At 45.9% G+C, this 14,374-nt stretch overlaps 1 protein-coding gene across 2 annotated transcripts; it reads right to left on the bottom strand.

The window, feature by feature from the left end:
* Positions 1-7,219: 7,219 nt before the first annotated feature.
* On the bottom strand, positions 7,220-10,803 carry POU4F2 (POU class 4 homeobox 2). Of its 2 annotated transcripts, XM_055274054.2 has the most exons (3): positions 10,459-10,553; positions 10,276-10,323; positions 8,860-9,844 (listed from the first exon to the last, which is right to left on the bottom strand). In XM_055274054.2, exons 1-3 carry the CDS (start codon positions 10,551-10,553, stop codon positions 8,893-8,895), a joined length of 1,095 nt encoding a protein of 364 aa, XP_055130029.1. In that variant the 3' UTR covers positions 8,860-8,892. The 2 variants fall into 2 exon arrangements, with proteins under 2 accessions (XP_055130028.1, XP_055130029.1); XM_055274053.1 differs by having other exon boundaries at positions 7,220-9,834; positions 10,272-10,803.
* Between the last annotated feature and the right edge of the window lie 3,571 nt (positions 10,804-14,374).

Genomic DNA, 14,374 nt, shown 5'->3' with positions numbered 1-14,374 from the left:
TACAATCCAGGCCTTGCTTTGATACGCCAGGGAGCCAGCTGCCACCTAGGGAGAGACACTCCACCCTCATCCCAGTGCAAGAAATAGGGGCTCCTAGGTTTATAACTAGTGAGCACAAAAGGTGCCCCTTCTTGGCAAGGGTCAGAAGTCTTCCTTATATTTTTCAGGCTTGGGACTGCTGTTGAATTTGGAGCATAAGGTGACTGCAAAAAGATTCTCCACCTCTGTCACGTCACACACTAGGCCAATAATTCCCCAAACCATGACCTACGGTGTCTCTGGAAGTCAGTGAGTCTTCACCCAGTTTAAACAAAAGGCACAGAAATGCAGACAGCCATTTAGCAAAGCCAAGGTAGCCCACTAGGAGAGTAGGACTGTCCAGCCCTGTGTGTATTAACCTTGCATCTCCAGGTGTCCCTTACCAACCCCAGAGTCATTCAGGCCTTCCAAGAACCACAAACTGTCCTGAAAGAATCGTACAGAGGGTGTTAGTTTAAGCCTTTTAACCACTTACAAACACATCAGTAACTTTAAAAAAAAAAAAATGAAACCCCATTAGTTTAACAGGACGACTTGGCATCTTACAATGATTTCGGAAGCCAGTTGGCTTCTCTTAAAAATATCAGTTCTCATTTTCTTGCTGCCTCCAAACATTCAGGAAGCCCTCCACCACCAGAGATAAAAAACAAAAACCCTCACCCATGTACACGAATAAGACTTTGAACATGCTCCCAGGGTACAGAAAATGCAAACGTTAAGGGAATTAGGAAAGAGGAAGTACAGTATCGATGAAAAATTAGGACAAGTTTTTAAGATCCACGATCCAGACCCTATGGGAGGGTGAGGGGGGCACTGGCTTCTGTTAGCTACAGCCAGTTCTGGGGCTGGGGGGAGGGCGCTTGCTTTCCTCCCAGTGACAGCTGGAGTAATGGCTGCAGACCCAACGCGGGGTGGGGGCGGGTGAAGCTGGGCGGGGGTGGGGGGAGCAGTAATTACTAGCCATGCTCACTCGCCTCCCTACTTTAGGGCGAACGCGTTCTTTTTGCGCATCCAGCTGCGCGCCTGGATTGCTGCTCGGCCTCGGGGCATCCTGGAGCCTGAATGGGGGTTGGGGTTCGTGCTACAGGACTTTAAGCTGAGGTTCCTAAAAAGTTTCTGAGCTAGACTCTCCCCGAAGGCCCTATCCTTGAAGCAAAGGAAGGCCGAGTAGAGACCGCTCCGTGCCCAGCAGACCCCAACCATTAGGCCAGCTGTAGGGGCCTGGCAAAAAGTGAGAAGGGGGTGGTGCACAAGGGATAGCAGCTCCGGAAGCGGATGCCCTGCACAGGCCAGGTCCCAACCTTCTCCCACCACCTTCCTTCCTCGCCCACAAAAGCTCGAACCCTGAGAACGCGCACAAGGCTCCTTGGGGCCCCAGAACCCCGAAGTTGAGTGTATATCAAGAGGCCGCGCTGGGAGGGGCGGGGAGGAGCGGAGAGGGGTAGGGGCTGGGTTCTCCACCTCCTCCCGCCGCCTCCCTCCCGCTGGCTGGAAGCCTCACGTAGTCAGGGATTTTTTCAGAATAATTGATGGGTCCAGTTCTCCAGAGCTTTCCCGGTGAGAGCGCGGCGGACCGCGCTAGAATTTAAATAGACGTGATTAGTAAAATGTAAGGGGGCGAGGCGCCCGGGCCTCTCTTTCTTGCGGGTTCCTGGCTGAGCGCCTGACGAGGCGCCTGCTCCCCCAGCTCTGGGGTCCCCTCGGGGACCGGGCGAGCTCCTCCAGCGAGGGAGGGAGGTTCTGCTCTGACCGCACGCACCCCCAGCCCTTTGGACTCTACCCCTCACCCTCTCCCAAACCGCCTGTCACCAGTGCGCACCAGGAACCAGAGAGGAGGAGAGGGGAGATGGGACTAGCAGGGAACCCAAGACCAGCTTGTGCAAAGCATTAGGTGGTGAGTCGGAGGGTGGGGACGAGGATCTTTATTCCTCGGTGCCGCCTGAGCCCCGCAGGCAGGCGCGTAGCATTAGCCACCAAAAGCGAGGAAAGCTTCTGGGAGATCGCTGTTCCCGCGTCCTGCTTTTCAGTCTCACTGTTCCCTTTCCCGCCTCCAGGCTGCGGAGCCTGGGCAGCTGGGACCGCGGAACTTAAGGCGCCTCTTCACTTACCCAAAGCTCTGAGAAGGCCTCTCCGCAAAGAAGTGACCTAGACTGGGAAAAGCCTTCGTCTCCCCTCTCTTGCATCCCTATCTCATCGATTTGTTCCTGAAAATGGGGCTGTGCATTCTTATAACATCTACAGCCAATTAATATTGCATTAACTCTATTTAAAAACACACACACACACACACACACAAAACAAAAAAACACGAAAGCACCAGAATACTGCACCCTATCAAAGCCATCTATTATTCACAGAAATGTAATTGAAGACCTAAGATATGTGTGTTACGGGGCAATGGAGGAAAACAGTCGTGACAATATTTCAGAAAGGAAGGGGATCCGGGGGTATCTAATATTTAATTTCAAGTCTGTGGTTTTCTAATTCGAGATTAAAAGCAGTCACGTCTTTGAAGCCAGACAGTTGGTATAAATGTACAGTTAAAATATTCTATTCCACGGTCCCTAGACAGAGCTCTCTGCTCGTCCCAGGCTTCATTAAATTTTTATTATCATCCCAGACTAGAGTAGGGAATGAGCGGAAAGACTGTCCATCTAATTGCAATTGATAAAAAAAAAAAAAAGCTCTTAGATTCCACCCCCCTCATTTTAATACATTAACAGCAGATTTTTTTTTCTTGATATGTCCAGGCTTACCCAGCCCTGTGATACACACAATTACATTATCACATAGATGTATTTTCCACTTTCCAACGGGCACCAGGCTTTGCCCTCTTCTCTGCCCTTTGAGAAGGCCTCAGGGGTTGGTGGGAGTGGAGGGAGAGAGGATAGGGGAGGCTGGCTTCAGAAAGTGATGCTATATGAGAAAAAAAAAAGTGACACCAGTTCTGGAAGCATCTGGCAAAAGATCAACGAGAGACAACGTTTGCACTAAGCTGGTTCTTCCTGTGGCAAGATGAAAGCATATTGTTACCCAAACAAACACAAAACAAACAGATTATTAGGCCAGGCTGCACTTTTCCACAGCATTTCCACTGCGTGGAATGAAAGCAAAGAGCAATATTTTCATTTTTTTTATTTCTGACTGCTGCCTCCCCCCCTCCCCACATCTGAGAGAGAGAGAGGGAGAGGAAGAGAGAGGAGGGAGGAAGAGAAGGAGGAAGGGAGGGAGACAGAGAGAGAGGACTCAAAACGTTTGTTCTTCTTGTGCCTTCTTCATGTGCTGCTAATCTGACTGTCACACCAGTCGACTGTAGATATGTGTGCATGTGTGTTCAGGGAGCCCATCTCAACAAGGGTGCTTTAAATTTTTTGAAACGGTGTAAATAAAGCTTTTCATCTCCAAGCGTTGAAAGTACAGAATAAAACCCACAGTTTGCTTTCTGAGCAGCTTCCTATTATCACATCGCCACTTAATTTTATTTCTATTCTCTCCAAGTTAAATAGAAAGACTAGCTCACAGGGGAGCTGCCATGTGCCTACAGACTGGGGATGTCAAGCAGAGAGACTCACTGTGCAAAGTTAATTTCAATTCCCGCGGAGGATTTCACGTTCCGGCTGGCTCTGACCCACAGTAATTAGCTGAGATAACTAATGATTACTTACTTATTCCTTGTAATTATCTGGATTTAATAATTCGCTGTGTAATTTATTAATTCACTCATAATAGACTTTCAGTACTGGGAATGGCTCCTTTAAAGGGGCAAAGCAGGGGAAATTTAGTGATTTCTTTTTCTCATTGCCATAAATCTGTCTCCTGACAAATGTGGACTTCAGGAACATCATAACTATCTGAAAACCTTTGTCTTCCCTTTTGTCCTACAGGATACCAATCCAACTTTTTTTTCCCTTCTGTTGCAGCAACCCCCTCCAAGACCAACTGAAAAGTAAAGTGAAGTTTTGAGTTCTAATATGAATCATTTACCTAGATATATAAATGATTTTTGCGAAACAATTCCAAAAACAAATTTCTAAACTTACTGTCATTGCCTGCCTAGAAAAATTTTGAGCTTCATTCTGTGAATAATACTCTTTTTAAAATCAAGGGAATTTTTCTATGCGTTTTTCACTATCTCCTCAAGAACTTCTCGAATAGATAGGTCAAAATAAATTGATATATTTGAAGTTTGAGATAAAACATTTTTATCCCTCAAATTTCAATTATCTTGAAAAAATTTCAATTCTCTTCACAAAGAGAACTAACAGGATCTCTCCTTGATATTGAAAAGTGTAGTTATGTATCATCACTTATTTTTAAAAATCAATTTTATGGAAAACAGAAGAGTATTACATTGTATGAAAATCCTAATTACTTCATTTGCTTTTCCATACTTACATTATTTTTCCCCAGGCTATGTGTCAATGAAACATAATCTGATAAAGAGTTGATCAACTGATGTAATGTCAGGTATCTGAAAGAAGCTGAATTATGTTTTGCTATGGAGGGTACTTAGATATCAACCAGGGCTTACATGATCATTTCTGTTCCATTTCAGTTTGGATTTAGATGACCACATTTAACAAAAAGATTGGATCATTTGCTTTTAGGGAAGTCTAAAAAACTACATAATACTGAAACATAAAATTCAAGATGTCTAAATACGCTACTAAGTCAATCCATAATGTATATCTTTCCAACAAAATAGCAATTGTGGACCTTGGGGAAAATTAGGAAAGAAGTCATGAATGCCAGTGGATTTGATTGATATGACAAGAATTTTCAGACACATTCTACTACTTATCCATTTGAGTATTTTGAAAGTCAACACCAAATGGATATTTCTCAACAACTTTATACATGGTTCAGCCTATTCTTACCTTTAATTTTTTCTTTAAGACCAACCCTCTTCTCTCCAATCTCTTTGGTTTGGTATTATCTCTAGTATCTCTGCAACTCTTATTAGTAAAAACTTCAGAATATATTTATTTTCAGCTTTTCCCATACAACACACATTTAAGCATGCTCTAAGAATGAAAATACTTCCATCTTGCAGACAAGAAAGTTTTCTCTTACCCTAACACAGAGAAGATTAACAAAATGTAATGTACTTTTGAAAGTCCAGGAACACGAGAGACAAAGAACACCTGGTGAATTAGGAGAAAATATAGGCCTTTACTCTCAACTATGGAAGTATATGGATAGTTGTTGTTATCTCACTTTTCTCGCAAAAATCTTAGCCATGTATGCACATATGCAAGCTGTCATGTACTTCAAAATTACTTTTAAAACTCCTTTTTATTTCTTTCCAATATGTTCCTCAATTTCTACTACTTTTACAGTGTTTTCATCTTCATTTAAAGATGCTATATTTGTAGAAATAAGACACTAGCACATCTGTTTTACTTCCCACCAACCAACTCCCTTTCACTAAAGATCCACATATGAGAAAGGAACGGTGTTATTTATTGAAGATCATTTTTATCCTAGATAAGCAAGCTGAATCTGTTGCACATTCAAGCCATTTTATTCATTTTCTCCACTCTGGAGAAAGCAAGCAAGCCGAAGGTTGTCTAGCTAGCTAAAAACTTTTTGGGCAAAGGTGAGTTGGAGTAGGGCTGAGTTCTACGGTTACTATCCATGGTACTGAAATTAGTACTCAGCATAGAACCAAGCTGAGTTTAACTCAGCATATGCTGGCTGTTTGAAAAGACTTTCAGGAAAACCGAATCTAAGAATACAAAGGGAGATAGAAGAAGAAACTTTCAGCCTTCAAGACAGAAATAGAACTAAATCATCAATATTACTATACTTGAACTCACAATTTTTTCTTTTAAATTCCTGCAATTTTTAATGTTTTCTTAGGCACCTATGCAACATCTCATTATTTGTAATGGACACTTAGATTTTATTTCTTCAGGTGTCTTTCTTTTTTCAGTAATAAAAAGAGGTCCCTCCACCCATTCTCCATCTAACTTTCACAACTCTTTTTGTTACATCCAGAAATTATGATTTTCCAACAACATTTAATCCCAACTTGAGCCACTGTAATGACTTTCATTGACTCATATTACATTTCCTAATCTTGTCTCCAAAATAAGAAACATCTCAAGATACTTCCATATCAGAGGAGTCACAGCTCAGGTTAATAGAATTACTCCTGGAGAATGACCTAGATCTTCCTCTCGTTTGAGCTATAGATTAGCATGATATTCTCATATTAATTAATAGTATGAGATATTAATAACATAAATATCTAAACCAGATACTTACTGAGGGAAAAAATACCTTTGAAAACCTGGTATTAAGTATATTGTCCAACCGTTGTAGGGAGTCTGAATATTATTAAAATAGTGGAGAGATGTCTTTAAGCTAGGATCAGAAGAAGAAATGACTGCATCAAACATGATGAATTTTCCTGTGTCAGTGCCAAACCAGTGTCAGACAGACTTCCCACCAACTCTGGTGTCAGGGTGAATCACAGAAGAGGGCAAAAATTTGCTACTTCTAACTACACGGAATTTCTTCCTCAGCCCTACTTTGCTATGTGAGTTTCCTTAAAGATCATGGGAAATGAGGACAGAGAGAGAGAGAGAGAGAGAGAGAGAGAGAGAGACCTTACTTCCTAAGCCAGCAATTCAGGTGCTTCCTGCTCTGTCTGGGTTCGTTGCTTTCCAGTGGTGGTGACCAAACTGAAAGCTATGGTGGGCTTGCTTCTGAGCCTCAACCAGGGTGCTGTACTCCTCCAACCAGGCCTTGGCTCTTGCCACACCCAGTCTCCTAGAGCTGCTGAAAAGTGAGCTGAGTTTCTTTCTTACTTTTACTCTTGATAGATGGGAGGGAATGCATGAAATTCTTTTCATCCAATATCTCTGCTTATAAAGATTCCTTTTTGCAGGATTGTTGCAAGTCTGAAGGAAGAACTCCAAGGGAGATATTTGGAGCCAAATATCATAATTTCTTCTGAGCAGAAAAGTGAAGTATCCTGTCAGATGAGCTCTCACTATTAAAAGGCTGTTATAAACCTTGTTCTTTAATACTTTACCAGAGAAACAGCCCCTACTAAGTCCAAGCTATACTTTGATAACAACCACTCCCTAATAAATCATCAAAATGTGCTTCCTCCTTTAAAAAAATCTCCCACCAAAACACTTCCCACATAAATGATTAAAACAACATCACATTTTAAAAGCCATTTAATTTTAATAGCATATTTTAATGAAAAAGCAGCATATGTTGCCAATAAAACATTAAAATTATCTCTTCAATGAAAGACAATCAAACGACACCAAAAATAAATTAATACATTACCATAGTAAATAAACCATCCATTAATAAAAACAAGAAACCAGGCCATATACAGAACTCAAGACTTTGGAGAGCCTCAAATAGAACAGCAATACAGGAAAATTTGTAAGAATATATCTATGTGTGCATCATTTTTAATGAAATATTTACAGTAGATAAGGTACCAGTTATCATGTACCTAATTTTTTCTTCCAAAAGAATTTTTCCAAACAATGTGAATTTACAAGCAGTGCACTGTCTTTCTTATAGTTCAGATTAATTTTTCTACAAACAAACCTCCAAAAGGAAAAACAGAAGGATTCCTATAAATATTAACATGTAGCCAACAAAGCAATTGAAAACTGGAAGACTGAAATACCTTGGTGAAATCTAAAATCCGAAGGGCAAACACCAAGTGACAAATGCACCTAAAGCTAGAAAATGGTGCATCAGTCATGCTTCCAACTGCTTCTTCCCTTCTGTTAGAGGTGTGTGAGTGTGTGTGTGTGTGTGTGTGTAAGGGTAAGTGAGAGCGCTCATGTGTCATGGGGACAATGTGGGAATCCCCATTAAATATGTAACGAAGTAAACAATACTTCAGACAGTGAATCAGGTCTACACGATTAAGACATCCATTACTGAGTGTCGACTCACAAATCAGAACACTACCAGTAAAAACAAAGAAAAAAACGATCTTCATTCAAGTGAGAATATACAAATGGGTCAAAAGGAACACAGTATAGGAGGAAAGCTGTAAAAATTCGGTAAACTCATCAAACAAAATTTTTTGAACGTTACTAGCTATACATTTCCCCTACTTTTTTTAGACGGAAGAAGTTTAATTAATTAGAATGTGCACAAAATTAAGTTGCTAGAGAGATAAATTAATAATTTACAGAGGGTTGTTCTGCAATAATCTAATAATAGCTTTCAAGATCAGTGAACACAGCAGGCGCAACTCTTTTCTTAAGCATTAACACTTCAGAGAAGGAAAAGGGGATAAGAACCACAATAAAAATATATATATAATATACAGTGTAAATGCAGAAAATCTGCCATCTTTTTTTAAAATTCAAAATACTTTAGAGATGTCTCTATCACATTAAGCATCAACTCTAGTTTAAAGTTTTAGTCCTGAATCAATTTCTATTTCTGAAAAATAGTTGCAAAGTGTACTTTTAAACTTGAACACGGGTGATGTCTGTAAGAATAAAAACAAATCTTACTTGATCATTCTTGTGGACTTTTTAAAAACTGTCTCGTCTGCCTTCCTGCAAACAGCCATCTTCACACTTCCTCTGAAGAAGCGGAGGTGGGGTTCAAAGGGACAACTTTGCTACAACAGACAAATACCATCTTTTGTTATTCTTTCCTTTGAGAAACTGTTTCACATTCTCACCGGCTTGGGCTCAGTTGTTCACTCGTTCGCTCCCTCTTCAGTCCTCGATTTCTCGAGATTCACATTTACTGGAATTGTTTCTGGTCGCCAAAAGTGAAAAGAGGCAGAAGAGAGAAGGAGAGGAAAGGGGGGACGAGGAGAGGGGCGTCTCTGGAGAGGCCAAGAGTCTTCTAAATGCCGGCGGAGTATTTCATTCTTTTCTGTTTCTGCCTCTGGTTGCAGAACCAGACGCGCACCACGTTTTTCTTCAGGTCCAGCTTCTCCGCGATGGCGGCGATCTTTTCAGAGGAGGGCCGAGGCTGAATGGCAAAGTAGGCTTCGAGCGAGCGCTTCTCTGGCGCAGCGATGGACGTGCGCTTGCGCTTCTTCTCCGCGCCATTGAAGAGCTCAGGCTTGGTGAGCTTCTCGCGGTGGGACTTCTCAGCCTCCTCGAGCCATGCCTGCAGGATGGGTTTGAGCGCGATCATGTTATTGTGCGACAGTGTGAGGGACTCGAACCTGCAGATGGTGCTCTGGCTAAGCGAGCCCACGCCAGGGATCTTCAGGTTGGCCAGCGCGGAGCCCACGTCTGCCTGGGTCACCCCCAGCTTGATGCGTCGCTGCTTGAAGCGCTCGGCGAATGCCTCCAGGTCCCGCGGGTCGGCGTCCACGTCGCTCATGCAGCCCATGTGCGACGGCAGCCCGTGCGCGTGGGCCATGCTGAGCGCTGCTTGGTGCATGGGGTTCATGGTGGCCATGTGCGGCGCGTGAGCCGGCGTGGACACCACAGCGCCGTCGGGGCCCGCCATAGCGCCCAGGGCCAGCCCGGGACTCAGATGCTCCAGCAGCTCGCCCTCCAGCGCCTGGTGCGGTTGGTGGTGGTGGTGGTGGTGATGGTGGTGGTGGTGGTGCGTGCCCGCCAGCGCGGAAGGGTGCGAGATGGGCACCGATGAAGAAGAGGCTGCCGACGTGCACGGGATGGTGTTCATAGTGTGGTAGGTGGCGTCCGGTTTGAAGGGGCTGTGGTGGGGCGGATGGTGGTGGTGGCTCTTGCTCTGGGAGACGATGTCCACGGCTGCCAGAGCCTCGGCGCGGGCCAGCAGACTCTCATCCAGCCCGCCGAATATATTGCTCTGCAATTGTAAGTAGAAGGCACACATTACGCTCAGCAGGGAATTGTACGCCCTCTCTCCGGAAGCCCCGGCCCAGGGCTCGACACCGTCGCCGCGCCTACAACATTCCCAGATCGTTAAAATAATAATAATAATCCTGAAAACAGGAGGTGAAGAGAAAAAGAGGGAAGCCACCGAAAGAAGCCGAGAGTGCAGGAGGAGGAGGAAAGTGAGCCTGTAGACACAACGAAAACACAACACAACACGCGCACAGGCAACATCCCAGGTCATAAAAATTAATATGAAAGGCAAGACCCGCTGAATACTTAAGAGAGAGAGGGGGGAAAATTGGTTGGAGGTGTGGGGTGATTTGCTGTGCAGACATGAAAAAAACATCAAGCAGATAAAGGGGGCTGTCAAAATGTGCCTTTAAGCGGTGATTATGCAGAAATACGCACCGGTGGGGTTGGAAGACAGGCTCTCCGCATAGCCTCCGAGCCCCCGCCGCCGCTGCCGCTGCTGCCACTGCTGCTGGAGTTGCTGCTCCGGCCTCCGCCGCCGCCGCCGCCGCTGCCGCCACCGCCACCAGCGTTGCTCGAGCTGCTGGGGGAGCTGGCCGAGGGCACGGTGGGAGCCGAGGAGCACGGGGAGGTGCTGTGCAGTGCCGAGTATTTGGGCTCCACGTGCAGGCTGCCGCCGTGCGGCATGCTAAACGCCTGCTTGCTGTTCAGGGACATCATCATCATCTTCCCGCCCGCCGGGGCGCTGGTCCGTAGAGGCACTCACTGGCCCCGGCTGCCGGGACCCTCCGAGAAGTGCCGGGCCTGGGCTGGAGCTGGGAAGGGCTGTGCGAAGTTGAGCTCACCCGCCGCTGCCTCCGGACTCTGTACGCCTGATCTCGGCTAAGCGCTCCTTCGCCGCCTCTGCTGTCAGTCTGAACAGATGCCTGACTCCGCTTGCAGCTGGCTGCAGACCTCGGCGCCCGAAACTGCCCCGGCTCCTCGCGGCCGGCAAGTTATACTCCCCTCTCCCCGCGCCTACCCCCGCGCCCCCCGCCCTCCCTCTCTCTCGTGCGCCTCCGCCCTCCCTTGCCAGGAAACGCCGGATCCTGCTCGGTTTCTCGCGTTGCCCCTTCTTCCTCTCTACTCCCCTCAGGCTTGAGTCCTTTCTGCTTTCCCCGCACTCGCCTCGCGCTCCCCCACCGCGCCCTCCGCCGCCCCTTTTCTGCCCCCGCCCGCGCTCTGTTGCCGCCGCCCCTTCGCAGCGTCCCGCGGCTGCTACTCACAATCGCGCCCCCACTCAATCCCACCCAAATGGCCAGGTCCGCACTCCAGTCGCCAAGCAGTGCCTACCTAAGGACCAGCCTCCAGCCTCTCCAGCTTCTTCTGCCGGGTCTCTGTCTTACCGGAAAAAGAAACTCCCAAATAAAGTTGCAGCCCAAGCCAGCGTTGGGTTGGGTTTTCCCTGGACTACTTGGAGTGCCTCTTACCTGGCTGCCACCTCCCACGCCTCCTGCTTACCACTAAGTTCCAGGCTTCCAACCCCACTCGGCCCGCCCCCACCCCGTCAGCTCAGGTGACCCTGATCCCAGGTTCCCGGCCACCGCTGAGAACACAGACGCTGCGGCCAACCCGGGTCCCGAGAGCGGCTCTGAACTCCTGGCCCAATAAGAGCGGAGGTCGGCGTTCGGCTACAAGCCCCCCACGGCCCGGCGGGTGCCTGGTGCCAAAGAGACATGGGGTCGGAGGGGCTGCAGGGCTTTCTCTCACTCGATTTCTCGCAGCTCTCAGCGGATTGGACAGCCGCGGAGCAGGCTCGGGTCATCTGTGCGCATGCGACTCCTCCCCCTCCCCCCTGTATCCTTCCCCCCCAACAACACACACACACACACACACACACACACACACAGGCACACACACACGCTCCTCTTGCCCCCCTTTTCTCCTCCTCCTCCACCCTGTATCCAGTACAGTGTGAGCTGAGTCTTGGAAGGATCCACTGGCAAACCCTGCCCCTGGATTTATTATTCTTCATTAGCCACAATCAAAGGAAGAAGGGGCAACTGACAGGGAGAGGGAAGGTCAGAAATTACACAGCGCATGTGCTGCTGATACACCCCACAACACAGACACACACACACACCCTCGGAGGCTGGCACAAGCCCCACTTATCTTCATTTCCACAGCCTCTCCGTGCGGAGCTTATTTTTAGCTGACACTTCACTCCCACTTCTGTCCCAGTCCCAGTGCAGACCACTTTTCCTAGAGATGGACACACACTCTTGGTTCCAGTTGCAAAAGGAGATAATCTCTTTCTCTCTCTCTGTCTCTCTCTCTCTCTCTCTCTCTCTCTCACACACACACACACACACACACACACTACTTCCTCTCCTTCTGGATCCCATTTTCTCTCTACTTCCCGCGGTGTTGGGGGCTGCTGTCACCTCCCTAGAGAGCGGAAGGAGCAGGGTGCAGGCGAGGGTGAGAAGGCCCCGCGACTCCAATGCAGGAACCCGCGGGTGGCCCAATCCGGACGGGGTTGACCGGGAGCAGGTGCAGGCACTGGGCGCCTGGGGAAGGCGAGCAGGTGCGAGAGCAGGCGGCAGGCCTGAGAGGCGCTGGCGCGCTGGGACAAAAACAGAGTGGGAAGGAGAGTGGAAATGGGGAACCCTCGGGTGGTCAGCTCCCGGAAGCGGCGGTGGAGAGTAGGGGACCGCCCGTCCACCCCTGACCTCAGCCGGACGGAATAGCAGTTTCAAGATGGGACCGCTGTCCTCAGGAGTCACCAGAGTGCTGGGGAAGGCGGCAGCAACTAGCGCGCGACGGGCTCTGTCCATGGTCCTTAACCCCCTTCTGCTTTCCCTGGATCCTCTCGGGCTTGCCTTTCTCTTCCCATGTGTGGAGGAAAATAATAAATAGTAGCCGAAGGGGACTCCTAGCAGCAGTGTTCCCGGGTGTGCGCTCAGAGAAACCTGGACATGGGGCAGGGAGAGGGGAGTGTTGACATGAATGAATGTGGCTTGTGCCGGACGGTTCTAGTAAGTGCTTAGGTGTTTAATTTCTACCTCAACAACAGCCAGAGTAATTTTCAAGGAAACAAAAAAAATGACATTGTACAGCTCTCATTGTCTCAAGCTTCAAGAAATGAAATAAATCAAAGTTAAAAGCTTGAGTATCATTTAATTATAGTGCGAATAGCGCTTTGAAAGAAGTAGAACAACATCTCTAAACAAATTATGACTGGGCCAGGAAGGAATTATTAGATTGAAATTTCATTTAGGCTCGGGAGACACCGCGCTTCACTGTGTAATCTGCTATGCCTCATCTGATTTGTATGCTTAATTCAGCTTGACGAATTTATTAGTTTTCATAATAGTGAAAAAATTGAGCAGTACTATGAGCTAATGCATTGTGTGTACTATAAATTGTATGTCATCGTGGAAAGGCTGAAGTCTATAGAAATCTTTTATTAATGTCAGTATAGGAGGGAGGATTTCCTGCAAGCCGTGAAGAGGTTCATGCCAAACTCTATCGGCACTATGTCTCACTGGTCCATTAACATATCGTCATACTAATTAGACTACTTCAACAGTGATATAATTTCAAACTTCAAATTATGTTCTAATTAACAAGGGTTGTCCAATTTGCTTAATCTTCAAAAGGCTTTGGATGGTATAATTAGTATTAACTGTTGAGCATTTTTAAAGCCTAATAAAAAATCCATAAAAATATTTTGGGTGTGTTTTCTATCGGTACTGGATAAAGGCCAAAGGGCCAAAGTGAGAGTGGAGATGGAAAATAACTGGAAGACAAACGTCCTCTTCTTTCTAATTCCCCCAGATTATTATAGCAAGTTAATCACATGAGAAACTTTTGGGTATTGCCACTCCTAAATAGAGTGTTTATGTGTTTAAATAAAGGCACAAGAATATCAAGGAGAAAAGCCACATGGGGAAAAAATTCTTCTCTTTCATTAGGTGCCTAATTAGATGTAAAGTAAAAAGTAACCCTGAGGAGTTTCCCAAGCATTATTGTGGCAACAGTCTGCTGAACTTGAATTGAAAATCAAATATTTAGGGTGTTTTGAACCTCTCTCTGTCCCCTCCCCCTTCATTGAGCTTAATTACTTGCAATAGTTGTTTTAATGTATGTTGTCACCTGGGAGTATTGAGAAATGCATATCGTTAATATGAATTAATCTTGATTTTAATAGTAACTGACAACTGATCTCCAAAATGCTAAACACTTGTCATCACTTCATATGGTAAATAAGGTACTATAATAAATTCATGAAATAGAGAGGGACACTGTTGAAATGACTGGACAAACTTTGTTTGATATGGAATTTATTGACCAAAACTATTTTAAGCAAGAAAACTCCCATGAGAATATTTTCCTGGTAACTGAAATTCATATATCATCAAAAAATTTTTAACATAACTTTTTTATCTCTCTGATATTTCTCAGTGATATCCCTAATTCCAGACAAGAAAAAAAGGAAGGCTGTGTTTTCAGATTATCAAGTTGAAGTAAATTAATATGTGGTTGTAGAGCAATTCAAG

Source organism: Symphalangus syndactylus, chromosome 4, assembly GCF_028878055.3.
Source record: "Symphalangus syndactylus isolate Jambi chromosome 4, NHGRI_mSymSyn1-v2.1_pri, whole genome shotgun sequence".
NCBI lineage: Eukaryota > Metazoa > Chordata > Mammalia > Primates > Hylobatidae > Symphalangus > Symphalangus syndactylus.
The sequence above is the reverse complement of the archived record's forward strand: the minus strand, read 5'-3'. Positions and strand labels throughout refer to the sequence as shown.